The 26,685-nt window shown below is 46.9% G+C and overlaps 3 protein-coding genes and 1 pseudogene across 8 annotated transcripts; 2 read left to right on the top strand and 2 right to left on the bottom strand.

The window, feature by feature from the left end:
• Positions 1-1,134: 1,134 nt before the first annotated feature.
• Positions 1,135-14,163, top strand: LOC139070034 (R-spondin-3-like). Of its 3 annotated transcripts, none has more exons than XM_070551607.1 (6): positions 1,135-1,297; positions 4,848-5,042; positions 7,281-7,424; positions 7,535-7,681; positions 7,780-7,965; positions 13,312-14,163. In XM_070551607.1, exons 1-6 carry the CDS (start codon positions 1,198-1,200, stop codon positions 13,527-13,529), a joined length of 990 nt encoding a protein of 329 aa, XP_070407708.1. In that variant the 5' UTR covers positions 1,135-1,197; the 3' UTR covers positions 13,530-14,163. The 3 variants fall into 3 exon arrangements, with proteins under 3 accessions (XP_070407708.1, XP_070407709.1, XP_070407710.1); XM_070551608.1 differs by having other exon boundaries at positions 13,315-14,163; XM_070551609.1 differs by lacking the exon at positions 1,135-1,297 and adding an exon at positions 3,617-4,376.
• Positions 14,164-14,689: 526 nt separating this feature from the next.
• On the bottom strand, positions 14,690-16,178 carry LOC139070033 (malate dehydrogenase, mitochondrial pseudogene; annotated as a pseudogene). Its single transcript, XR_011520696.1, has one exon. The product of XR_011520696.1 is annotated as a malate dehydrogenase, mitochondrial pseudogene (transcript).
• Positions 16,179-16,220: 42 nt separating this feature from the next.
• Positions 16,221-20,182, top strand: LOC139070032 (E3 ubiquitin-protein ligase rnf146-like). Of its 2 annotated transcripts, none has more exons than XM_070551605.1 (3): positions 16,221-16,375; positions 17,996-18,055; positions 18,287-20,182. In XM_070551605.1, exon 3 carries the CDS (start codon positions 18,299-18,301, stop codon positions 19,421-19,423), a length of 1,125 nt encoding a protein of 374 aa, XP_070407706.1. In that variant the 5' UTR covers positions 16,221-16,375; positions 17,996-18,055; positions 18,287-18,298; the 3' UTR covers positions 19,424-20,182. The 2 variants fall into 2 exon arrangements, with proteins under 2 accessions (XP_070407706.1, XP_070407707.1); XM_070551606.1 differs by lacking the exon at positions 16,221-16,375 and adding an exon at positions 16,393-16,617.
• A 714-nt stretch (positions 20,183-20,896) lies between these two features.
• Positions 20,897-24,295, bottom strand: LOC139070036 (ethylmalonyl-CoA decarboxylase-like). Of its 2 annotated transcripts, none has more exons than XM_070551612.1 (7): positions 23,850-24,295; positions 22,794-22,844; positions 22,442-22,617; positions 22,219-22,361; positions 22,086-22,138; positions 21,929-22,009; positions 20,897-21,861 (listed from the first exon to the last, which is right to left on the bottom strand). In XM_070551612.1, the coding sequence occupies exons 2-7, from the start codon at positions 22,841-22,843 to the stop codon at positions 21,444-21,446; spliced, it is 921 nt and encodes a 306-aa protein (XP_070407713.1). In that variant the 5' UTR covers position 22,844; positions 23,850-24,295; the 3' UTR covers positions 20,897-21,443. The 2 variants fall into 2 exon arrangements, with proteins under 2 accessions (XP_070407713.1, XP_070407712.1); XM_070551611.1 differs by having other exon boundaries at positions 22,794-22,847.
• Positions 24,296-26,685: the final 2,390 nt, after the last annotated feature.

Consider the following 26,685-nt stretch of genomic DNA (forward strand, 5'->3'; position numbering starts at 1 on the left):
TTATCTGCATCTCATCATCCCTGCAGCTCGAACATCTGACACTTAGATAGATGTGTGAGAGGACTGAGAGAAAAGCAGGAAGAGTCAGGGAGCAGAAACGTGTCCTTTTTGTTTTGCTGCTGCTGTGCGGAGTTTTCTGCAAATTAAGGCAACCTGTGTCTGGTGGAACCGAGAGGCGTCACTCAGGTTAGGCAGCTGTCACTTCAAACATAAGTAATAAATATTTCCTTCATTCAGATTCTAGTAAAGTATAAAAAACCCAGAGGATGAAATAATAAAGATCAGGACGAGAGAAGCGCAGAGCAGCTCTCTCTCTCTCTCTCTCTCTCTCTCTCTCTCTCTCTCTCTCTCTCTCTCTCTCTCTCTCTCTCTCTCTCTCTCTCTCTCTCTCTTGGGGGGGGGGGGGGGGGGGGGGGGGGCTCTAAATAAACTTTAGAACTCATGGGGGGGGTGCAGCGGAGGGCTGAAGTCATCAGCAGCAGGCGGGAGGGGAGTGAATGAGTCCCGCACGCAAAGCAGAAGTGTCTGAAAGTGCGGAGGTTTACTTTGGTTCGGATGCGGCTCCGTTACAGCAGAAGGAGGAGGTCCCGGTTTGGCAGCAGAACCAGAGCAGAGGTTTTACTGGTGCCGATCCTGTAACGGCTTTTCCTCCAGCTGATGCTGGAATGAAGCCCTCAGCGCGCCTGCTTTAGTCTCCACACTGCCAAGCACGCACCGGAGCGCACGGCGCATCTCCATCCAGAGAGACCCGGAGAGGGGAGCCAGTCTGGAGTTCAACAAATGGATTTAAAACACCCAACTGTTCGGAGATCTTGCTGAAATCTCTGTTGTTTTAACACCTGAGCGGTGGTTCTGATTTGTTCGTGCGCGCAACAGATGTCAGAGAAGCGTTTCCGTGCGTCCGGCTACGTTCTGAAGGGAATGTTCTTCATCACCGAGAGGATAACGGATCACTGACTCAGCCTGGCCTTCTTGGCACATATGTGGACCCTATCCAGGATGTTAGAGTCGAAACGGCCCAGGCATCATTGGGCCACCGTGCACTACCACCACCACATAACCCCCCACAGCTGGGCGTCCCGCTGCGTTTAGGAGTCATCTGTGCCGCAGCCTCTTTTACTGGGGAGTCAAGAAAACGTGGGGAGAGAAAAAAAGTTTTTTGGGTGAACATTGGCTGTATCTCCTCTCTGGGCTACTATGCAATTACAACTGATCTCCTTTGTTTTGATCTTCTCGCACTGCATGGATTACACTGGTGGTCAGCCGAACAGCAGCTCCAGGCACCGGCAGCACAAGCGTGAGTCTTACCTCAGCTCCGTTTATTTTCTTTCTCGGTTTCAGACAATTCAAGAAAATAGAAATAATAATTTATAAAAACGTTGTTTTTCTGCTCATTCTGATATTAAAGATAACTTCAGCAGATTTCAGCAAAGCTCAGAAAAGCCAGCTTCTTGAGTGATACGTAACTTTGTAATTAAGTCAGACACATTTTAAGAAATTCATCAGGTCGGATAAGAAACCAAAATAACTTTCAGGTTCGTTTTATTTTTGTTAAATTGGTAAACTCTTTAAGGAAATAACTTTAAGATTTCTGTCGTTGCTATTTCTGATTCCGTTAACGCGTGTTGCCTCGTTGCTTTTCGTGCCTTTAATGGCTCGTGTGTGGCTTTGATTGGTTAAATTAGACGCATTAATTAAACGTGACGCCGCAGCTGGTGCGCAACTACCGCTCCGCGCGCGCAAACTCTCCTGCGTCGCTCTCTAGCGGTCAGAGCAGCGGAGTTTTGTGTCTAGTTATCAAAGCTGTGAAAATTCACACATTTTGTCCCATCTGTGGAGAAATTAGCTCCCACTGCTTTTGTTTATTTTGGCTGCAGCATTTTAAAATAATAAACGATACGTTTGTAGTCACGTGGGCGCAGATCCGGAGACTTCTTGATCATGGAAAACGCAAAGTTTATGCAAACTGACAGCCGGCTGCACCAAAGGCAAGAGGAGATGTTCCACACTTGGTCTGCTGGTGTTCCACCTTGTCTCCCTGAGGTCCAACATTGTCTCATTTCTTGGGCTGTGACCAACTCCACCCCCACCCCACTATAGCATAAGTATCAATAAAGAGCATTTTCCTGCTCTGCCCACGCAGACTTTATCACTGAGGGCCTCCAGATGTGCTGGGTGACTAACTCAGTAAGTGATAACTGGAATATTCCATGTTTCTCTGGCCAGGACGCCTGAAACTGTCTGTGATTTACAATAATAGCCCTTCGGAGTGGTGTTTTTATCCATGCCACCTGGAAGCTCTCTCCTCTGGTTGGCTTCAGACCACAGCTTGTGTTTGACCAAAGTTCATGCTGAGTTTGTTTCTAAACACTCTGGATATTTTTTTAAATGTTCTGTTACTTTCAGGGTTGTCCATCTTTACTTGTGTTTTGTGAAATTAGAGCGACCCGGTGCAATAAAATGGGTTCAGGCTGAAATGAAGTTTCAAATCTGAATCCTGAAGTACTGGTCCATGATGGGATTTCCTCCCACTTTGGGATGGCAGCAGAGTCAAACGAGAAGCGAACCCCCAACACCTCCCCAATGACGCTCACTCAGAAGAGACTCTTTTCTGTTCTTCGGTGAATCCAAACTTCCTCCACGGATACAGATATCTACACTCGTTCAGATATATCCGGGAGGATGGAGGGATTAGTTGGTGAGGAGTTCAGGCCGTAAAGAGGAAAAAGGGGGGCAATAGAGTGAGTGGAGAGTCAATGACCACGAGGTTAACATGCCAGAATTACAACGACACAGACAGAGCCCAAGTCCTGAACTTCCTGTGTGTGATGATGCCCCCAACTGGAATGAAGGTCTAGGCACAGACGGCGTGTGCTTCATGAATTATCAGCTGTCGTTTTAGTCATCCCTTTTCTCTGAATCATCTTTGCTCTTGAAGATCTGCTGGTATCACACGTGATTTTGTTAGCGGCTGTCTGTCTGAGGTGTGTTTGGTGCGCGGCGAAGGGCAGGCCCGAATTCCTGCATCTGAGGTTTCTGTGAATCGGGCCAGCTTGGCAGGAACACGTGTGGGCAAACGGACAACGCTTGCAAAGTCAGTCAAGACATTTCAAACAAAGTGTTTCTGATCTATGGTGCACTGGCAGCTAAACCGTGAGCTGGAAAACACAGCAAGTGCAAGCCGCTGAGATGCCAAGACGGCAGAGAAAGAGCAGATTCTTGGGTGCGTACATGAGTTGTTTTAACTCACCTACCATCTGTGACTACTGAAAGGTTTTTTTTAAAACACCACTGGAGAAAAGAGTAGATGCAACAACGATATGTAAGAATCTGAAACATACCACAGAGTTTACCGTTGCAGGTTTGTCTGACACATGTTGGTACCTGAGTTCATCTTTATGAACCAACAGTCATCAGAAGCTGTGTGGTGATGCTCTATGGTGGGTGTGATGTTAGAGCATCTCTTCCAAACAGGAGCAGAGTCTTCCACAAGGCTGCAAACACTTTTCACTTCTACTGTTTTTGTAACTGAAAAGTGTTGAATGAGATGTTTTCCTGGAGCTTTTTTGCCATATTGCTTGAAATTTTCTTCACATACTGATTTCAAAATGAAACTTTCTGTTAAAATGACTCATTTTAATCATACAATCCTGGAAAAACCTCGTCCCATCATGGCGAAAGCCTCGTCCATCCTTCAAACTGCCCTCTGACCCGCCCTCACCCCTCTGTACGTAACCTTATTTGTGCACAAATCACACATTCTCAACTTGGAGCAGCTGAACAGGAAGCAAAGCCAGAGTTGGGCTGCTTAGTTTATTGGATGGAATGCTCCACTCTGCACATTTCGTTTAAGGAGACCAGCTAGCGTATGGTCGTGTTCTTGTTGGGAAATGCTTAGGCGGTGGACCTGTATTCTGTGAACGCAGCCTGTTCTCTGTCGGCCGGCAGAGGTGTGTATCTAACGTGCTGGTTTGTTATGTCTCGCCCTCCGGAGAGCAGAGGGAGGAGAGCCAGGCTTGAGGAAGTTGGAGTCGAGTTCCGGTACGTAGTATGTGGCTCTTTCTAAGATTGTAAACTCCACCTCTAAATGTTTCAGATCAGAGATAACCTGAGTAAAAACGCTGATTTCATTTGTTAATGAGAAAACATCTAAACCAAGCCGTTTGATGCAGTATTGACCCCCTTGTTGAATCATGAATTAATTGTGTTTGATTGGAAAGCTGACTCCAGTTTCTCCAGCCACACCCAGGCTTGATTACTGGCATACTCGCAAATGGGCCAGCGACTTGTGTCTTGAAACCTTGGAATACTAGAGTTTTACTATTTAGGTACGGTGATTAAGAGTCTAAATCTTTCTTATTGGAGCGCTAATCCAGGTGAGAAATCTGATGAAACTCCCAGTGATCTATTAAACTGTCAGAGCACCCCTGCTGCTTGGCTTTTATCTTAGTCACTCATTTTAAAAGTTCAGTTATGTGACGTTTTAATGTTTACTGCACGATGCGGCTAACTCACCTGTTTAAAATTTTACTTACTTAGAAAGAAATAAGAAGTATTACAATAACAACAACCACTCAAACTATCTGACCTGATCCCATCACAGAGAACAGGAGCAATTTTTACTGACCTCCATGTTTCCATGTTTATGTTTCCACGCTTCGCTGTGGTGGCCATCTATCGTGCTGATTCTAAAAGTACTTCAAATCTGCCACAAGATATTTTGCAAACACCATCGCTCCCCTTTCGCCCCGTGGAGGTGATAACGTTTACCTCTAGCAGTGACAAAGGGAGATGGATGTGTTCGTACTCTGGCTGTGACAATGAATGTCATCTGCTTGTGTCAACAGTGATGACGGGTGCAAGCTCAGCGTGCCAGCAGAGTGGCTGTCTGACCTGCTCCGACTACAACGGCTGTCTGTCCTGCAGGCCACGCTTCTTCATGCATTTGGAGAGGATCGGGATGAAGCAGATCGGGGTGTGCATGACTTCCTGTCCTCCTGGCTTTCATGGCAATCGCTCCCCAGAGAGAAGCACCTGCACAAGTGAGTCCCGATGAGCAACAAACTGGACATGATGGGCCTACAAATGTCTCTAAAATGTTAAAATAAAACTATTCTTTACAAGCATCTCTTTTAAAATACTATAAATCGCTTATTCTGATTTAGATTGCCTGTTTAAAGTTGGTAACTGTTGTAGATGGCTCTTTGAAAAACCTTAGTTTGAAGACACAGAAATGACTGTAAAGGTCCTGCACCCATTTATTAAAGGTCTTATTAAAAGGGAGACTGCAGGGTGTGTTCCAGCTACAGGGGCATCACACTCCTGAGCCTCCCTAGTAAGGTCTCTTCTGGGGTTCTGGAGAGAAGGGTCCGTCGGTCTGTCCAACCTCGGATTCGGGAGGAGGAATGTGGTTTTTGTCCTGGCCGTGGAACACTGGACCAGCTCTATACCGTTAGGGGGTCCTTGGGGGTTTGCCCAACTGATCTACATGTGTTTAGTGGATATGGAGAAGGCGTTTGACTGCGTCTCTCGGGGGGGCTCTGGGGGGTACTCTGGGAGTATGGGGTACCAGACCCTCTGATATTGGTTGTTAGGTCCCTGTACAACTGGTGTCAGAGCTTGGTCCGCATTGCCAACAGTAAGTCCTCAAATCCGAGACCACGGTCTTGAATCGGAAAAGGGTAGAATGCCTTCTCCGGGTCAGGGATGAGGTCCTGCCCCAAGTGGAGGAGTTTAAGTATCTCGGGGTCTTGTTCACGAGTGAGGGAAAACTGGAGCGTGAGATCGATAGGCGGATTGGTGCTGCATCTGCAGTGATGTGGGCGTTGTACCGGTCTGTCGTGGTGAAGAGAGAGCTGAGTCAGAAGATAAAGCTCTCGATTTACTGGTCGATCTACGTTCCTACCCTCACCTATGGTCACGAGCTTTGGGAAGTGACCGAAAGAACGAGATCATGGATACAAGCGGTCAAAATGAGTTTTCTCTGCAGGGTGTCTGGGCTCTCCCTTAGAGATAGGGGAGAAGCTCAGTCAACCCAGAGGGGCTCAGAGTAGAGCCGCTGCTCCTCCACATTGAGAGGAGCCAGTTGAAATGGCTTGAGTATCTGGTCAAGATGCCCCAGAGAAGACCCAGGACACGCTGGAAGGACTATGGCTCACGGCTGACCAGGAAACACCTTTGGATTCCCTCGGAGGAGCTGGCCCAAGTGGTCGAGGAGAGGGAAGTCTGGGCGTCTCCGCTCAGGCTGCTACCCCTGCGACCCCACTCCGGATGAGCGGATGAAAATAGATGGATGGATGGTCCTGTATGACGCAAAAGCCACTTTTTTAGCTTTTGGCCATGTTTTGTTGTTATTTCCTCATGAAAAACACCCCAAAGTGGTTTGAGCTTCAACCACACATGTTCCTGTTTCAGCTGCAAATCTTAGCTGGTGTGCCGACCCGCGACCCGCTCCTCCTCATCCAGGTAGTGTCGAACCCCTCCTCTACTGGACAGTAAATACGCTCTGCCTCTCCGTTCAGCTAGCAGGAAGTCTATTCTTCCCAGTTGTGAAGAAGTGATTTCTTTCTAATCTACTCTGCCCTTTACACAATGCCTAGATGCTAAAATGGATTTTAGTCTGCAAGAGGAACAGGATCCCTGTCCAGTCTTCCTGAAGAAGGGTTTAATCAGCAGAAATGGTCTATAAAACTGAGCCAGAACGTGAGCGTGATTTCACAGACTGTTGATTAAACAACCACCAGTACCGGAGTGGGTTTTCAGATGGATTAATTCTTCAAACCTGCCCTATTCCAACGTTAGAACCCCCGATGGACTGGCCCGAGATGTACGTACAACCAAAATGCTAACTGCTAGCTGCATGGTTATAAAGTGTGTGTGTGTGTGTGTGTGTCACCAGCTCTGCAGCTTCTGTGGAATTCACATGTGGTGAGGCGGGGTTTCATCAATTTCAAGCGTCTTATTTTCAGTTTGAAGGAATGACTCACGAAAATAACATATTTCATAGAAGTGACATCTCAGCAGTGCCAACGGTAAGCATGACACAGGCCCTTTTATGTCTGGTCATGGTAGGATAAAGTTAAACGGTACTGCTGCAACTAGCCGTTAGCTTATCAGTCCAGTCAGAACTAATCTGATTCTTCTACCTGCTACAACACAAACACCCACTTACAAGAAAAGTGACTGGGTTGTTTATGAACGTTCTTAAGTAAACACTAACGAACCTGCAGGTGACTCCTGATCATTTAAACACCTGTGGTGTGTCTGTGCTTCTCTGACAGAGTGCAGGTCGGAGTGCGACTCCTGCTTCACCAAGAACTTCTGCACGCGCTGCCGGACGGGATTCTACCTTCACCTGGGCAAGTGCCAGGAGAGCTGCCCAGACGGCATGGTCCACAGCGATGCCCAGCGAGAGTGTGTTCCCGGTGAGTGCCCTGCTTTTACTTCAGTCTGGAACAGGACTTCCACCTCCTGCTCATCCACATTCACCCCACATAGCATGTCCATCAGGATCCTGAAGTGGCTCTGTTTGCAGGGTGCCCTGCAGAGTGTGAGTCGTGTGTGAACAGTGAATCATGTACACGGTGCCGGCCAGGTCTTTACCAGCTGAGCGGAAGGTGCTACCACGTCTGTCCAGATGACTATGAGCCCAATGAGGAACTCATGGAGTGCACACCACAGGGTGAGTTCAGTGTGAGAAAGTGTCTGCTTGTGCTCTTAACCTAGTCAGAATGCTGCAAAGAACAACTTTTCAAGTTAACACCATTTCCTATCTGTCAGTGCACTGTGAGGTGGGCGAGTGGAGCGAATGGAGCCCCTGCTCCAAGTCCGGAAGAACTTGTGGCTTCAAACGAGGCCAGGAGACCCGGACCCGGCAGGTCCTGCAGTATCCGTCACCTTTTGGCAAACCCTGCCCAGACATCTCTGAGATCAAAGAGTGTCTAGTCAAAAGGAGGAAATGCCCAGGTAAACTGTTTCTCTGTCTCTGGGATGTGTCGGGACCTACGGCCCCTCTGGGCCAGCAGATGAACCCAAAACCTTGGTGGTCCAGAACTTAATAGCTGTCATGTTTGCTGCCAGCATCATATTTGTGACACATGGCATGATCTAAGGTCTGTATAACTTCCAGACCAAGCAGCCTGTCTTTTATTCAGGTCTGTGCCTGTTTGCTGAGAGGACAGTCATTGTGGCTAATGCGAGGACAGAGTGTGTGTGAGAGTGTGTGTGTTGTGGGGGGGAACACATGTGTGATGTTGCAATGCTGTGTATTTTTCCACCAGACCTCTTTAAACTGCAGTGCTACTTTTATGCACTGGGCAAACAGAGACCAGTGTGATTAATTCTAATGAACTGGGTGAAAACTGCTTTCAGACGCTCTTTTATATAAAATCTGTTGCCTGTAGAGTTTTTAAGACTGTTTTGTGTTCTGCGTACTGTGTGTGTGTGTGTGCGTGCGTGCGTGCGTGCGTGCGTGCGTGCGTGTGTGTGTGTGTGTGTGTGTGTGTGTGGTTAGTGAGGAGGTTGGCGGCTTCGGCTAGTTGTTTTTGCACCGAGGTTGTGTAGTGTTAAATGACAGACTGCAGACAGGCTAGAAGGCTGAGATCCAGCCCCCGGGGGCCTCACACTTACAGAACAAACACTGTGTGTGTGTGCGTGCGTGTGTGTGTGTGTGTGTGTGTGTGTGTGTGTGTGTGTGTGTGTGTGTGCGTGCGTGCGTGCGTGCGTGCGTGCGTGCGTGTGTGTGTGTGTGTGTGTGTGTGTGTGTGTGTGTGTGTGATGCGGCAGAAAAGCATTTGATTCTGGAGCTGAAACAGTCAGCTCAACATCAACATCCTCCCCTTGGGAGGCACGAGGCGACCAGGGGATCAGTCCTGGTTTATCCCCACAGCTGCCAACATACACACACACACACACACACTAAAGAACACATAAACCCGGTATCAGTCTTGAGTTGGTGCTTGCAGCTACTGATCGAGCCATAGACATGAACAGAGAGATAGAGTATGCTGTGTGTGCGTGCGTGCGCGCGCGTGCGTGCATGTGTGTGTGTGTGTGTGTGTGTGTGTGTGTGTGTGTGTGTGTGTGTGTGTGTGTGTGTGTGTGTGCAGACACTCCTATCATCTTTGCCGTTTTTACTCAGATCGCCACACTGAATGGGAGCTAATTATCAGCCTCTCCTTCTCTGTTTACCTTCTGCACACGCTAGCGGGTCAGTGGCCCGACCTTCCAGAGCCCCAGTAATCCTGCAGCAGCCCTCCGACACTGATACATCCTCCTTCCCATCCTCTTCCTTTCCTCCTCTTTAGGGCTTCTCCTCCCCCTTCTTGCCTCTCCCTTTCCTTTACCTCTCCTCAGAATAGTGTTTTGTTTTTTTCCTCCACAATCCTCCTTGTATCTCGTGATCACCCTAAGTCCTCTGGCACGGTTTCCTCTTTAGTCCTCTTTGGTCATAATTAAATACAATCAGATGAGGTTTAAAGTCAGTTTGAAAGCATTTGGAAAGCACCCTTTTTATAGTTTCAACATTTTGTTTAAACTTTTCAGACACAAACTGACTTCCACGTTCATTAGAAAAAACTGATTGCATCTTTTTATTATTTATTTCTAGTAAAATCTGTAAAAAATAAAGTTAGGTGAGTTCAATCAAAAATGGTTTCTGTTTTAGCAAATGAACCTAAATAGACTGAAACCTGTTTTGGGGATTTTTTAAAGAAGAAGATGCCTGACTACTCAGCTTTTCCTACTGAGTCTGGACAGTTTAACAATTTTAAACTGAAAACACATTTTAGACCAAGTATTAGTCCCAAGTATTAAAAACTGTTTTTTATATAATTATAAATGAAAATGAGCATTTAAATCAAATCTCCCTAAATAAGGAAAACGTATTTAGTCTGAACAAGTGCAGGGAGGTGAGGGATGCAGGGTCAAGCCCAATCAGTGGGTCATGCTTCAATCCTAATGCAGGTAGCTGTAGGGACATCTGAACTGTTTTCACTAAATCACAAATAAAAAGCAGCACAAGCACTCATGCTGCTGATCTGTGTCTCACTTGCAGCTCTGACAGCTCACCTGTTTGTGAGGGGAAATTCAGTTTAACGCCTATTTGAATTTTTTGTGCAGAAATCCCTCCACAGTCATTATTGAGCTCACCATCATTCATAAACTCCCCTCAGATTCAGTTTTCCTCTGATAGACCCACTGCCTCAGGAACAGAAACTCAACCATGTTAACGCTCACCCAGACGCAGAAACATGCTGATATACATGCTACCACCAGCCATTTGGTGTGTGTGTGCGGGTGTGCGTGTGTGTGTGTGTGTGTGTGTGTGTGTGTGTGTGTGTGTGTGTGTGTGTGTGTGTGTGTGTGTGTAAGGGGGGTGTTACTCACCCCCACAACCACAACCCCCTCCTTTGGGACATCCTGGCAGCCATGCGGGAGGCATTCCACTTGTGGGACAGCCCAAGGCCTTTAATCCCAGCCTGGCTCCCACCTAAAGCTCCCTGAACGACAGAACGCCTGCCACAGAGGATGTGCCACCATAAAACACACAACGTTCCTCTAGCCATGTACACACTTAGATAAACACTTCCTCTTACCCTCAGTGGCCCTCTGCTCTCATTTCATCTGGATCTGTCAGGTCCTCCTGTCCAACTCTGGCTCGTTTCTTACTCCATCTCATTTCCTCTCTAACATCCTCCCCAGCTGCATATCAGTAAAGCTCCTCTCTTACAGAGCAACGTTACAGCCAGTGACAGTTAAGTCCCCTCTAAGATGGACCTCGGGAGTCCAGAAGTATGGTAAAGATTTAAATGTTCAGTCAGATTTTCCCTAAATTTAACAAGAAGGCAGTAAAGAAGACAGAGGGTCTCTCCTATTGGACAATGGTCAACGTGGCATCCTCACCGCTACAGACGTCAGTCATCGGGGCAGTCCTTGATACACCGTTGAAGAAGACACAAATGCATCCTTCTTCTAAATAAGGGACTAAAGTACCTCTGTCCACTTATGACTCAAAGAAAAGCCCAAGTTTAAATAGTCCAAAGTTGATGCCAATGCTGTTTCAAACGAGCCGCCGCCATCTTTGTTTTGCTCAGTCGCAGTAACATCCCGCCCACCGAACCGACGGCCACAAGAATGGTCTGGCCCGCTTAGGCTCTAATGGAGCGTGGCTAGACCAGAATGCAGAGCGGCGACTGTCTGTCTAGACTTCTAGGCTACTTGTTTTATGTAACAGAGAATAAACCTGGACTTGTTCTGGTCAATAAGCTGTTTGGATTTCCACAAACGATTAAAAGCAAAAGACAAAACTGTTAATAAAACTAACTTCTTCCCGCCAGACCTGATTCAGTCTTTGAGCTGAGCCACTGTTAGCCCAGCGGAGACAGTTCAGCACACGGTGAACACCAATAAACCCAAACCCGTCTCTTCTTGGACTCTTTCTATTGGTCTCAGGAACATCAAAGGGTCAAGAGAAGATGGTAGAATAATCTGCCTGAGTACCAAAAAAAAGCCCAAACACGTGGCTGAAAATCAGACTGTAGTGATGAAACAACGGCGTTCTATAAAAGGCTTTATTAAAAAATAAACTTCACAACTTGCACTATGATGACTAATTAGATCATTAAGAGTCAGTGACTTGAGTTGAGAAAAAAGGCCCCAAAGGCCTTTGAGAGGAGTCGACTTCCTCGTCTTTCTCAGCAGAGCTCATCCAACTCTACGTTTCTTTTCGTGTTTGGTTCGCCGGCCAGCTTCCCTGAAAGTCTCTGACTTCTGAAATGATTCTTGACAGGATGACGTTTGGGAATGTGCTATATGTCTTTTGACAATGTTCCAGAACTTCTAAAGGTGTCTCATGCAGGAACCGCCACACACACGTCAACACACAGTTTACAGAAAGCCCATCAGAAACGTTCCGACTAACCAAATGCAGGCTGCTTTGATAAACACTGGCCTAATCATCTCCGCGCTGGCATGGATTAGGTTTCTCCTCTGGTTCAACAAAAGCACCGGGGCTACAGTATGACTAATCCACTGAACTTGTAAATAGTTATGGTGTTAGGACAGAGAAAACAATGAGGGCCAAGGGAACTTCCTGTGTTTATAGAGCGAGGGGGCATACCCTGGATGAGTCAGCGGACCAGACTACTCCATTCATCCATCCATGAAACCACCTCCCTCCACTATCACTGATATAAGTCTGTTGGACTCAAAAGCAAAGCCTTGGTATTATCTGTTTCCTGTCCTCTCCCTGCAGGATGTCTCGATTAGACGCAGTAGAGAAGGAGAGATTAAATACAATATGCACAGGTCAGACCTTGTTCCTGGTCCAAACTGAGACCTGCCTTGATTAATGCACATAGGGAGCGAGGTAAGGGGCGTGCATCAAGCAGACAGACAGATGTCTTTCCCCCCTCTCCCTGTCTGTGCCCACTGCCGACTTCAGCAGTTTCACAATCCCCACTCGGCCGGCCAGCCAGCAGCCAAGCAGGCCGTACTGCTCCGTTCCACTCACACATGGGCGGCAGCCGTACAACAACAGGAAGGGCCTCCTCTGCTTTCGCTCGCAGCAGGTCCCATCTCCAGCCTCCCTGAAGGAAGATCTCAGTATTATCATTAATAACTGCAGCTCGAGCAGAGAGATAAACCTTCAGCATTCCAAAATGCTCCGTTTTGTTTATGAGATGATGTTGCAAGAGCTGATAAGTCTGGGAGGTTATTTAAAGGTTTTCTATTCTGGACAAGGGTCCGCTCATCACTGCAGCAGCTGACTGACAGCTCTTTCTGTGGGTAAACACTGACACCTGGTGGTGAAGGAGCCACACTGCTCCTGATGTCCATCCATCCATCTTCTGAACCCGCTTTGTCCACGCGGGGTCGCGGGGTACACCCTGGACAGAGAGCCAGTCCATCGCAGGGCAACACAGAGACACGCAGGACAAACACACACACTCACACCTAAGGGCAGTTTAGACGGACCAATTAACCTAACAGTCATGTTTTTGGACGGTGGGAGGAAGCCGGAGTACCCGGAGAGAATCCACGCATGCACAGGGAGAACATGCAAACTCCATGCAGAAAGATCCCAGGCCGGGAATCGAACCTAGGACTTTCTTGCTGCAATGCAACAGCTCTAACCACTGCACAACTGTGCAGCCTGCTCCTGATGTTTGTAGTTCAAATGTTTTCACTTCAGTAGAATTTTTCTATCCATGCTTCAGTTTTATTATAATGCTGATGAGTTCCTGCCACTCATGCTGAGTAAATTATTTTTACTCGAACAACAAAATGACTTTTGTTTCTTGACTCCATTAGGAGGACGGAGAAAGACTGAGCGAAATGGCAGAAGGAGTCGCAACAACCGTAAAGACAAGGAGAGCCAGGAGGTGCGGCGGGAGAGGAAGAGAGAAAGGGAGCGGGACAGGGATGTGGGAGAACGGGAAGACTCGGATAACAGGAACAAAACTGAGCACCGGCACCGCCGAGGCCACAACACAGAGACCGTGTCCCCCGAAGACAGGCCTGTGCAGTAATGCTCAGGACAGACTATGTTAAACAGCATCGTTTGACCCTTTTGACCCCTCTCTACGGGGTGCTGCTGCTACCTGTACGAATTAAAACGACTTGACTGTTTATGCGCCAACGTTATGGGAAATATTCAGCCACTCTGGACTCTATGTCCCGTTGTACGCTGGGGCCAAACTCCTGCAGATCCACGGCTCAGTCTCATCTGAAACGGACAGGAGACACCACTTTAGGGACGATGGACATAGAGAACGGTGACCGTGAGGACTCAAGGACTTGTGTGCTTGTTCATAAGGTTATTTAATGATGCTTAAGGGTACAACAATGTGCATCTTGGGTTCTGAATGTAGATTTTATAGCATTATGTAGAACGAATGTTTATTATTATAACTGTTGTTGTACCTGTTCTTTAGAGCTCTGTATTCAGAGTAAAGCTTGTAAAGAAACCTGACGTCTTTGCCAGCTTCACATCCAAACCACGGACAGATGGAGAGCCGGCACGCTGCGGTCAGGAGGGGTTTGTTCAGCGAAGCAGGATGATCGGATCCAGAAAAGTCATCTTGTGTTTTAGGCATTCTGTTCTCGAAATAAAACTCCTGGAACCAAAGACAACTTTATGTCAAATAAAAGTGTAATGGTTTGTATCTGTGTTTATTCTCTAAAGATAATCTGCTGTAAAATGTTTCTCAGAGAAAACAGAGAGACGCTGCGTGTCATTAGCGGTGGACTCGGATCTTAATCAGGAATTAGATTAGGAAGTTTCATAGCTGAACTTTCAACCCACGGCCTATTTCCTTGTATTCCTGAGTAACGCGTATTTATCATCAGTAATAATTGTCCAGGTTTTATCATTGTTTATTACACAGAATTTAACTATTAGCATCAAGTGAGTCATATAAAACTGGCTTAACCTTTAAGTTGGTTTCAACTAGACTTTTTTTTAATTTGGGTTAAAAATGAAGCTATAATATTAATCAGTACTAAATTTAATGTCCCACTTAATCCAGCTGATGAAGAGAACTGGGATTATTTTATGAATTTGGTATTTATCTGGTGGATTTGGAGGGAAATCACTGGGTGTGATGAGGCATGCATGAATATTTGACACATTTGATCCTCCTTTCAGTGCACTGTCAAATAATGTTGTGCAGAAGGGAAACAGGCAAGCTTCTGAAAGCTAAATTATTTATTGGTGGAGTGAATATTTTGTTCATCAGCAACAACAACCGTTTGCATCAGTAAGCATGAAAGTATTTCCTCTTTGTTCACTCAGCAGAGACGTCCTCACAAATGCATGCTGTACATTAAATTAACAATCCTGACAAAACTTGCAAAGTAAATAAGTCACAGTACAGCACAGACACCAGGTATAAGCACAGGATCAGGCCATGTTTGTTAAACTAAAACAGCTTAAAAATACGACCCCGCTGCCAAGACAAAGAAGAGGAAACCCTGACAGATCTTCAGTTACACAGATGTCTTAAGACTGAACCTCCATCATAACTTTGGCTTCTGTTTACTTCATGTTAGCTGCAAAGTCCTCGCCTTTCTTGATTGAAGCCTTCAGCTCTCCGATGGCGTCAGCCACCAGCTTCTCCTCAAAGGCTGACAACTTCCCCAGCCCAAGGTTCTTCTCAATGCCGTTCTTGCCCAGAAGGAGAGGCGTGGAGAAATACTTGCACTCCGTCTCCTCAGACCTGACAAAGGCGCACTCCACCACACCTTCTTTTCCATTCATGGCATCCAGGACTGAGAAGGTAAATCGGGCACCCGCATAAGCCATGGAGAGGGTGGCAGATCCTGCTCCCGCCTTGGCTTTCACCACTTCTGTGCCGGCCTCCTGGATTCTTTCTGTGAGGGCAGTCAGCTGGTCAGCAGGAAACTCTACTTTGGGTGTACACTGGGAAATCAGCGGGATGATGGTCTTCCCAGCATGACCACCAATGACTGGGACATTGACCCGAGCTGGATCTAGACCTTTGAGCTCAGCCACAAAGGTGTTAGCTCTGACAATGTCCAAGGTCGTGACACCAAACACTCTGTTGGGATTGTACACACCATGCTTCTTCATGATCTCTGATGTAATGGGGATAGTTGAGTTCACGGGGTTGGCGATGACACAAATCATGGCTTCGGGGCAGGTGCGGGCGCAGGCGTCGGCCAAGGTGGCTACGATGGTGGCGTTGGTGTTGAACAGGTCATCGCGGGTCATACCGGGTTTCCTGGGCACGCCGGCGGGGATGACCACCACGTCACAGCCCCGCAGAGCAGCGTCGAGCTGGTCTGGGCCTATGTAGCCGGTCACCTGGGCCCTGGTCTCGATGTGGCTGAGATCCGCCGCCACCCCGGGTGTGTGAGCGATATCATACAGGGAGAGGCGACTCACCAGAGGGCTGTTCTTGAGCAGCAGGGACAGCGACTGGCCTATCCCGCCTGAAGCCCCTAGCACCGCCACTTTGGCGTTGTTGTGCGCGGAAGTAGACAGGCTTCGAGCGAGGCTCGCGGTGGGTCTCACGGCGCGGGAAAACATCCTCTTGCTGCTTCTTTTTGCGGCTTAGCGGAGAAAATGAAAAGAAAACCTCGGGAGCCCCTCTCCTTTGTGACACCAACGTCCTCTGGCCACGAGCGAACAGGAAGTCAGCCTACTTGACATGCGTGAAAATGGTCGCGTGACAGGATGTCAGATGACGCAGACGCGTAGCGTTAACGTCGCCCCCTTTATCTCAGCTTCTCTTGCGGAGGAAAACAAAGCCAGTTAGCATTGAAAGTCGTGTTATTGGCACCGGGAATCGGTCTGCGTAACGAGTCAGAGCGCGAAGGAAGACGGAGACAGCAGCGTATAACGACATGCTCGGTGCGTCACCGTTTTATTGGGAGTTGTCTCGCGACTGAAGGTTTTTTTCTGTTTATGTCGCCTCGCTAAATGAAGCTAGCGTTGTCAAATGTACTCCGTCTACTTTCTGGAATGAGGATGCAGCACTTAGCCCAGCCCAGCTGCAGATAACTACAGTCGTTGTTCTGAAGGGTTTGGTTTGTCCTCGGAACAGTAACGGTGGCCTCCCTTCCCTAGCTGTCACTCCTACATACATCCTGTAGGTGAGAATAAAAACGCTGTAGTTGTAGACGGCTGTCTTCATGTGTCCGACGTTGAAGTCAGATGGGTAAAGTTACCGTGAAGTGACACAGTTCGGTGATTGTAGTCGGTACAGAGCTTCCCTTTGTCCCTCAGATTTCGCCTTTAACCTTTACTATCAGGCTTTAAAAGACAATAAACCTCTGTGGTCTATTGGGCCATTCCCATCTGTACCGGGTCGGCCCGGGTAGCGTAGGTTGTACCATAGTATTATACAACTGCGTGCTCATGTTAACGAAACGCGTTAAAGTCCAGTTTAAACGCTTATTAACTAGTTGTTTTTGTTTGAAAACAACACATAGAAATAGTTTATGGGCCATTTTTGCCTGAATGAGGTAATAAATAAAGTAGCTCTTCAGACAAAGACATCACAATGAAAACCATCAGATGTTTAATTAAGAGGTTTGTGTCTTTGAGAAAACATTTGAAAGCCGGCAGGTCTGTTGCCTAAGATCATTAAAACACTACAAGTAGAAATTAACTGATGTGGGTTTTTCTACGGCCGACGCCGATCTGTAGAGATCTTTTTTTTTTAGCTGATTGGTGCTGTTAGTTTTAGGCCAGTTTTCATGGCCGATATCTAGAGGTTTTCCTCCCTATTGCTGCCACAAATGTCACTGGTACCAGTGGATACACAACATTTCTAGTTTCAGAGTCTTTACAGCAATCCTCATGCTAAGCAAGCATGCAGCGACAGTGGAGAGGAATACTCCCTTTTAACAGAGGATCCTGGCTCAGTATAAGCAGCCGTCCTCCACGACTCACTGGGGATGGAGAAGACGGAACACACACACACGCGCACAAATACCTGATTTCTTAGTAAATATTCTGTTTAGTGAAAGATAAACTTTATTGTATTTATCCTAGTGAATCTATAATTAAACGGGTAAACTAGTAGTAGCACATTCAATGTCAAAGAGAGTAAAATGTTATCAGGAGAGGGAGAATGTTTAAGTAGTTAGCAGCAGTGTGCTAGCCGATGGCCCCTGCCCCTAGTTTTGTTTAACCAAAGTTTTAAAAAATCAGTAATCCAAGTATTAAGTACATAAAACCGGTAAACAAAAAGAAATCTCAGTTAAAATAATGTTTCTGAGCATTTAAAGCTGTTTTTTGTCAGGAACATAAATATAAATACAACTCTGCAATAGCACAGGGCTGCCCACGAACGTGCCTGACTTTTAAAATATCAGCTCGACATGTCGGTCTATCTCTAATTACAAGAAGTATGACTTTTATGCAAACTCTACAGAAGAGAAGGCCGACTCTAGCCTTTTGCTCTGTCATGTACCTCCAAGCTAATGTGGAAAACATGTTCACTCACTGCCTGTTTCCTTTTAACAGCGGGAGGTTTGAAGGTCCAGAAGCGTTCCTAATGATTCGTCAGCATTAAAGCAACTTTGAGTAAGTATCTCTGGGTGGCTTTTTCTGTATGAAAGTGGTCTGTGTTTAAACTTTTCATGACGAAAAGAATAGTTTTACAAACACAAGGTTTATGCTGCAAGGTTAATACTACAGACCAGAGCTGTCATGATGTAATCACTCAAGTAGAACAGGGCAACATGTTTTCAACTGGTGTTTAAAGATAATAAAATGTGGTGGTCTTGCTATAAATGCTTATCTCCTTTTCTTCAGCACTTCTCAAGGATGGCTAGTTGTGGAGAGGTCGACCACTCTGTTGGCTCACTTCCTTCTAGTAAGAAAGGCAGCAACGGCGGCGGTGGAAGCGGGAACAGCGCAGACTCGTCGTGCTCTGGCTCCAGCAGCTCATCCCCAGCTCTGTCGGTGCCAGAATGTGCCATCTGTCTGCAGAGCTGTGTCCACCCTGTCCAACTGCCGTGCCACCATGTCTTCTGCTTCCTGTGTGTGAAGGGAGCGTCCTGGCAGAGTAAACGCTGTGCCCTCTGCAGACAGGAAGTGCCGGACGACTTCTTGGAAAGACCCACCCTTCTTTCCCCGGAGGAGCTGAAGGCTTCGGCAGGAGGTCGGGGTGGGGCAGCGAGCGACCACGCGTGGTACTACGAGGGCCGTAATGGTTGGTGGCAGTATGATGAGCGAACCAGCCGCGAGCTGGAGGATGCTTTCTCTAAGGGGAAGAAGACGGCTGAGATGCTGATAGCAGGGTTTTTGTACGTAGCTGACTTGGAGAACATGGTGCAGTATCGGCGCAACGAGCACGGCCGTAGACGCAAGATGAAGAGGGACATTTTGGACATTCCCAAGAAAGGGGTTGCTGGACTGCGGTTGGACTCTGAGGCCGTTATCGGGCCAGCGAGTCGTGGAAATTCGGCAGATGGGGCCGATGCCTCAGTAGCAGGTTTACAACAGCAGGCCACAGTCGCCCCCCCCGCTGTTATGGCCCCCTCGGCTTCTGCCCGGCCTCCCACCTCTCTCGGGGGTCAGCCCGGCACCAGTTCTAGCCCCTCTCTAGAGGACGCTCTATCTCATCTGGAAATCACCCCCAGGCCCAAGCCTTCTGACAATCGAGCCGAGGCTGGGGAAGGAGAGGGGGAAGACGAGGAGGAGGAGACATCACCCTCCCGGTCTTCTGACCCTCACACCTCCGTGGAGTCTGGCTCTGGAGACTGGAGCGACGATGAGGAAGAGGAGGGAGGGGATGTGGAGCTTTGGGAGGACTGGCCACGGAGACGAAGACTGACTCCAGAGGACAGAGCCCCCCCTCGTGCCGAGTCTGCCTCCCCCCCTCCGTCATCCAGCAGCAGCGGCAGGTCCAGAATGCCTGATGGCCAGTGTACAGTGACTGAGGTGTGAGGGGCTCATCTCTAACATCAACACCGAATGGCAACGTTCCACTCCGTTAATTTATTCCTGACATCATGCTGTTGTTCACAGGTCTGATGGGGGTGGGGGGCTCTTTGGTACCGCAGAATTCAGCACCCACACATCCTAACAGTACCAGGTTGGGTTTACTCTGGGTCTGGGTACTTTGTGTCGTCATAGAAACAAGCAGCCAGCTGGTAGAGGGGTTAGCTGTGGACGAGGTTACATCTTAGCTCACAGGTAGATGCTCTGTGAGTGAGGAACCACGCGTCTGCTTTGTGTTTACATTTCATGTCTGACTCCCAGAGGGAAGAAGGAATAATGGGGAAGGGATCCAAGTCGTTCCGATGAGCAGCTGCATCGTTGTGCTCTGAACTCCGCTAACAGCTCACAGGAACGTTAGAGTTCAAGTCTGGTCCCACAGAGAAATCCACCTTTCAATCCCAATCCTTCAGATTCGTCTAACGGCTTCCCTTCTAAACCTCTAACTTCAGAACGGTAACCTGAGAAGATCTGGAAAGTGTTCACTACAGTTTTTCAGGAGTCCCCGTAGCCAGTTGTGCTCTGGATTTGATCTTGTGAAAGTCCACCGTTTGCAGATTCATAACTGTTCGTCATATGAATGTCTGCATATCTGATTTAACGAGAATTTACGTTTTAATGTGAATTATGTTTTCTTTGTTTTTTGTATTGCAGCTGAAGCTTCTTTAATGATCTTATTGTTCCTGAGTAATAAAAGTTCTCAAAGTGTGTAGTTTTGTGATTTGTGTGTTTGATGTGACCGGTTCAGACGGGAGGAGAACCGATGGCTTCAGTTTCCCTGTGGTGGTGAGTCTCGTGTCTGACATCTGAGGGAAGAGAACACGGACACGCCGCTGTCTCAGGCCGTCCTGCAGAAGCTGCAAGTCATATTTTTATTACCTCATCGACTTGACATTCTGATTAATAGTTTGTGTCAACAATTTCCCTTTGTTACTCGATTTGTAATTAAACATTTCATCCTATTATTACATATTTGTGGTCTTTTGGGAAAGACTTTTACACTAGCTGTTACCAGAGCTGTCGCTGTGCCCACCAGGTGATGACTGCTCACCTAGTAGGTGTTTGATCATGTGACCACAGCAGGTATTACCACCTCAGCTGGGTGTCTAGACAAGAAACGTGACCTCTGGATGAAGGGAAGGGCAGCCGGGCTCTTTGGACCATCCACCACGTCCCCTGACAGCTTGCTGTTTTAGTTCGAGCACATCTCTGCTTTCACTAATGTCCTTTACAGACTCGACCAGACACTAAATCACAAGTTTGAGCGTCCCGGTTTGACAGAAACCCAGGACGGATCTGAAGCTGTCCTGTCCAGGGGATGTCCTGCTGTCTCAGCGTCCATGTCCTCCAGCTGGACCCGGTGTGGATGATGTAATCTGGGTTCTTAAAGAACTGTAATAAAACGTGCTTGTGCATAATAAATACTCTTACAAAAGGTTTATTTCTATTATTTACAAAAGTAATGTGTGACGTGAACCGATGTTCAAAACTGGATTAGTTTAATATTTACAAAAGATTTTCAGAGATGGGAGGGGTCTGACGTAGGGCTGGGCAATAAATCAAAAATTTATCATCATCTAAATTTCTGACTTGAGATCATTTTTATGTCTAAATTCATTTAAAAAATGAAATGATGTGTGTAGTTCAGCAGCGTTCGTGACCCTTTAAGAAGCTGTACCACCTTGAGTCTCATAAAAATGTGACTAACACAGCCCCATCTAGTGGACGCTTTTGTTTCTGCATACCTGTAGTTATCATTTATCGTTATCCAGGTGAAATCCTCAGTATATGGTAACATTGATTTTAGGCCATATCGCCCAGCCCTAATCTGACGTCTGACACAATCACGGCCAAACCACTCTAGTATCCTCAGATGTTCCCAAGGAGGCTTCTGATTGGCTCTGCATCCCACCATGAGTTCATGCACAGAACAAGCATGCACTTTATTTTAAATCATGACTCAAACGCCTCATCTATGTTTGGACTTGCTGGCCAGGGCCTCCAGATTAGCTGCCGCCCCCCACACTGTCCCGAACACATTCTTCTCCGTCCTCAGAGCCTCGGACAGAGGGAGCTCCCTTCCCGAAAGCACCACTTTCTTCACAGCCTGGATCACTGGAGCGGGTCCTCTGGTGTAGCGACTGAGCCAGTCCTCAGCCTGCTGCAGGACGGTGTCCGCCCCCCCAGCTCCCTGATGGTCCTCCAGGACTCCATCTGCCAGGCCCATGTGCAAGCCCAGCTCGGAGTCCACTTTTACCGCCCCGCCCAGCAGCTTCAGAGCGTTCTGGCTTCCTACAAGGTGAACGAGTCGTGCAGCACCCCCCCAGCCTGGAACCAGACCCATGTGTTTATGGACAAACTGGATCACGCTACCTGGTGCCATTAATCTAGGAGACAGAGGTGACAGTAAGATGATGGATTAAGAAATACCAGGAGAGACATTACAGTCATTACCTAAAATCACAGGCAGTGGTGAGCTCCGCTCCTCCTCCTAACGCTTTCCCCTCCACAACAGCAACAGAGACCAGAGGCAGCCTGCACCGAGGAACACATCCTCTCAGCAAACCGTGCTCCTGCAGGTTACTGCAACAACACTCAGCTGAGCTCCTACCTGAGCAGTCTTGTAAGAGTATTTTGCATGAACATGCACATTTTCATCCCGTCCTACGAGAAAAGAAAAGATCTGAGGATTAGAAGAGCAGCATGGCCATCACAAACGTGTGAGCAGTTGTTCCCTGTGCTACCTGCGGGTTGGATATGGCTCGGACGGCGTTGAGGTCCGACCCAGAGCAGAACGTCTCAGCAGCACCACGAACAATCAGGCTTTTTCCGTTGGTCCAGTTCTCCAGCTGGGTCACCTTCTCCTCCAGGTCCACCATCATGCTGCCTAAAGGAGTTAAGACTCAAAACTCAGAAGTGGCCTAAAGGCTGCAGCTGTCAGGCGGCTTTAAAGTGAGGTTGTCATACCGGAGAAGGCATTCATACGAGACGGGTTGTTGATGGTCATCACGGCTAAGCCAGAGTCCTGCTTCAGAAGATCGATGGAGCCTCCGGGGAAGGCCTCCAGCTTCTGTCTGACCTCATCGTGGCTGAAGCCATGGACGCTGGAGTAAACACCGCCGTGGGCCCGCCTCTGCAGCTGCCTTCAATAAACACACCAGGTGGGGGTTTACAGCTTGAAGAAACAGACAAGTCAAACTGGAAAATGTGTGTTTACACAGATTATTTCACATGATAAATAAGTATCAGCCCCTCAGGGATTATGTGTATTTTTAAATCCAGATTTCCTCTGGAACATTAAAGTTCCTGTACGAGTTACCTGATCCAGACGCCGCAGCAGAGGCTGCTCCTCGCAGCACAGAGGACCATCCTGCTGATGAAAAAGAACAAATGTTTGTTTCATTCCCAACATTCAGCCCACAAGCAAGACCTCTCTATATGAGGAAGTTCTCTAAATAGTTATTTAATCGAATCAGGCTCATGTGTTCACTAGAGTGGCTTTGCTTGTTTTTATTCCAGCCCTATTTAATATTTTAAAACACGTAAATTAGCTTCCTACCTTTTCAACTGAGAGACTTTTTTTTACCAACTTTCCAAACATAATTGGCATTGAAACCATAAAACGGACAATGCGAGTAAAGGAAATAGTAACATTAATCAGATTAATCAGATTACACTGTTGGGGACCAGGTCCAGCTGCTAAGAGTATTGTGATTATTTTATTAGTTCTCCTCTTATTTATAGAAAGTAAAATAAATCCCAATGTGAAACATTTAAAACATAAAAACACCAGGTTGGGTTCCTACATGTTGCACCTTTAATGGCACACGAGAGGGAAAAAGATAAATATCAACATGTTTACACTGATGATGCAGTGATGTGCACATGTCTCTCTGCAGCAGCAGTGAACGTAAATCAACTTAAAGTGGATTTACTGCTGATTGAGATCATGACTCGTTTTTATCACTGCATGTTGAGCATTTCTGAGAAACGCTGTTCCGAGTAAATCCTGGAGCTCAAGGTTAAGAGTCGTAGATGTAAACTTACATATGTTTATGTACTTATCTATGATTAGAGTCCACAGCTGGAGCACCTACTGCCAGGAGGTCACCAGCAAAGCAACACACGTAAACATAAAATGAGCCAAAAAAAAAAACTACCTTCAGTTATTTAAATCAGCTCTAAATTAAATCATAAAAGAATATTTCAGACTAACTAACCTAAAGTGTCTGGAAAAAAGTCAAAAGTCTGATATTTAAAATAATATCAATCGGGTTTGTCTTGTTTTGTTGATCCGCATAAAACAAAAAGCAACGCAAACGATATATTCGCTAAAACGTCTTAAAATGATTAAGAAATGTCACTTAGCACCTACCTTGCTTAGTAGCAGCGCGGTGGTGTTGCACTAAATCTGCTCGACCAGAAACTGAAGCTGGAGAGAATTTGGGTCTGACGTGAGATGTTAAAGGTGGCCACACGAGGGCGCCAAACACAAGGGAGATTTAACCATAGACGTGATAACGTAAATGATGGCTACGTGCTCATCACGTTGATAGACTACACCCTCAGTAATCATCATTATTCAGATTTGAATCAAACTTTCTTTAACTGCAGCTTTTATTGTTTCTTTATTTCCCTGTGCTGAAATCATGTAAAAAGTAAAGTAAAAGTAACATAAAACAGAAGCAAATGTCTAAATGTCCACAACAAATAACGGGTGTACTGATAGGCTTCAGGAGCATGGACTCTGTGTTCACTATGAGGTTCTGCAGATGTCCTGGATCATGTAATGTGATGCCACAAGGTGATGAGAAAAATAACAAAGAAAATAATCTTTATAAGGGACAGCTGAGTTATCACACACACACACAGAGAGAGAGAGAGAGAGAGAGAGAGAGAGAGAGAGAGAGAGAGAGAGAGAGAGAGAGAGAGAGAGAGAGAGAGAGAGAGAGAGAGATCCTGAAGAAAATGTGGAAAAGTTGGGCCTAAAACAGTTGGATAGAAGATGAGAGTCTTCCTGTTCTGAGGTTTGGTTCATACCTCTGTCCACACATCCTCCACCACTGGTAAAAAATATTGGTCCTGAAGAATATTTCTTATTAGGATTCTGAATCTATCAGGTTTTATGATCATGTATTGTTTGTAAAGGAGAAATCTCGATTTTTCTTCTCAGAATTATTTGTGCAGCATGAATCCTTTTCGACTTCATTACAAATATAAAGGACATTCAACCAGAAGCCTCTGCTCTGTAGATCAGTGGCTCAGCTTTACAAGTCCACACCTCTCTGGTCTATTTAAAAGAGGGGAAGGAATTCAGAAAAGGTTTTCCTTAGACAGGAATCCCAGACACGCTGACTCCCGTTCCTGCTCTGCACAGTACATCAGCCCAGACAGCAACACTGCAATCTGTCCGTGCACATCACTTTGTCTACCTGAGGGACCTGTGGCTTTGACATCTGCTCGTGTGTGTGTGTGCGTGCGTGCGTGTGTGTGTGTGCGTGCGTGTGTCCGTGCGTGCGTGTTGTAAAGTAGTGCATCAGCACCCAGATCGATATGCAGCTGTCCTCTGCAGGAAGTCAGAGAATGTGCTGCAGCCAGGAGGGCTTCAAAAGCAGGCAAAGAGATAAGAAACATCCCACCTGACCAAACATTAGAGTCAGCTTCAGGTTCTATTTCAAAAACATGGCTGAAGGTTCTGGGTGGGTGGAGGTTTCCTGTGAGGAGTACTGAGAAGAGAATCAGACACCTACAACTGTACGATCTATTGCAACAAACAGAAGTAGCAGTAGTCTTTATAAATGCCAGCTAACACTGTGTTTAATGACATTGGAGGAACGCACATGTGCAAAAATAAACTTATTGTGTACAAAACACTTCACCAAGTGCACTAGAAAGTCATCATTTCCACGGCCAAACAAATAAAACCGTACATTCCCACAAAGCTGCATTCCTGTGTGGTGCATACACTCCCAGCTCTGCAGCTCCGTGTTTATGGCCTGCACCTAGCCCACAGTGGCTCACGGTTCTGGTAGGGTTAGGAATCCTGTGTGAACAGAGCTGATGAGCGACACTGCAGCCATCACAGGCAGACGTGTACAATCATCCCTCCTGTAGCAAAACAACATTATGTCTGCAGCAGCTTCTGCATCCAGTTGGCAGTGTTGCATGAAGACAGCAGATACTCCGAGCTTGTATAATCGAGCACAGACCGTTGCAGAAAATCCTTTCCAGGGCTGCGATTTTAGGAGCTGATGAGCAGCCAGCTAGTTATATAATAGCTTTAGCAGCTGGACACCTGAAGACAGGAGGACAGGTCAGAACTGTTCGCTCCTTCCCAACCTTGACACAGGAAAGCAGGACGAGACTGGCTCGGAGCCGGGCTGGGCGTCAGGAGAGAATGATAATATTTATATCAGCAGTGGGCTAAGATTTCCGGCACCACAACATGGATGCACCTGTTGCTTTAGTCTGCACAGGGTGCCGGGTTTCAGGGTGAGGGGGGTGGGAGGCTGAGTGTGTGCACGGCACCGTGTCCCTTCACATGTTCTTAAACATGGATGATGATGCAAAACACATGGATTTATATGACTCGGCAGTGATACTTGAAATAAAAGTCCAACTCTAACGTTTAAAGTATGAAAATTAAAAGAAAACTGGGTTAAAAGTCACAAAACTCTTTAAAGACCAGATCCACGTTTTCACCACATCTGCAGTAGGCTCTAGTATAAATTAATTCCTTGTGAGTCGCTCTAGCAGGAAGTTGGAAGTAGATCTAGTCTTACTAATATGCCTGGTATTCAGACAGCTCTCCTCTGATTGGCTAACAGCAACACGGCTCTGCAACTGACTGTCTGCTCTGCAACGTTGATTTAGCTCCACAAATAACACAAGTCTGGAGGAGTTCGGCTATGTGGTGGAGTTGCTAATGCCAACGGGTAGCTTATTTTTACAATTAGACCCAAATCTCTTGTATTGACATCATTAGACGGCTTTAGTTTGAAACTCTGGGCTGCTGATGCCTGGTCAGACGGGTGTCGTGGCCCGTCTTTACCTGGTAGTACACATTTCATCATTGGTCATGAACTGCCTCTGGTGTGTGTGACTAGAGTCTGTATTGTATAAGTAAAACGGGCAACCTGGGTCTCCCGTCTCTGCTGTAACCCTTCAGGTGTCGTGCTGTTTGCTGCAGGGCGACATGAAGACAACAGAAA

Source organism: Nothobranchius furzeri, chromosome 5 (genome assembly GCF_043380555.1).
Source record: "Nothobranchius furzeri strain GRZ-AD chromosome 5, NfurGRZ-RIMD1, whole genome shotgun sequence".
NCBI classification, from domain to species: domain Eukaryota; kingdom Metazoa; phylum Chordata; class Actinopteri; order Cyprinodontiformes; family Nothobranchiidae; genus Nothobranchius; species Nothobranchius furzeri.

Excerpts from the sequence above, each read along its gene's own strand:
- LOC139070034 (XM_070551607.1), top strand. The coding sequence starts at position 1,198 with ATGCAATTACAACTGATCTCCTTTGTTTTGATCTTCTCGCACTGCATG. Across the intron at positions 5,043-7,280 it reads AGAGAGAAGCACCTGCACAA|AGTGCAGGTCGGAGTGCGAC; the intron begins GTGAGTCCCGAT and ends CTTCTCTGACAG. Across the intron at positions 7,682-7,779 it reads CATGGAGTGCACACCACAGG|TGCACTGTGAGGTGGGCGAG; the intron begins GTGAGTTCAGTG and ends CCTATCTGTCAG.
- LOC139070032 (XM_070551605.1), top strand. The coding sequence starts at position 18,299 with ATGGCTAGTTGTGGAGAGGTCGACCACTCTGTTGGCTCACTTCCTTCT.
- LOC139070036 (XM_070551612.1), bottom strand. The coding sequence starts at position 22,843 with ATGGTCCTCTGTGCTGCGAGGAGCAGCCTCTGCTGCGGCGTCTGGATC. Across the intron at positions 22,362-22,441 it reads TCGTATGAATGCCTTCTCCG|GCAGCATGATGGTGGACCTG; the intron begins GTATGACAACCT and ends TAACTCCTTTAG. Across the intron at positions 22,139-22,218 it reads GAGCCATATCCAACCCGCAG|GACGGGATGAAAATGTGCAT; the intron begins GTAGCACAGGGA and ends CTTTTCTCGTAG.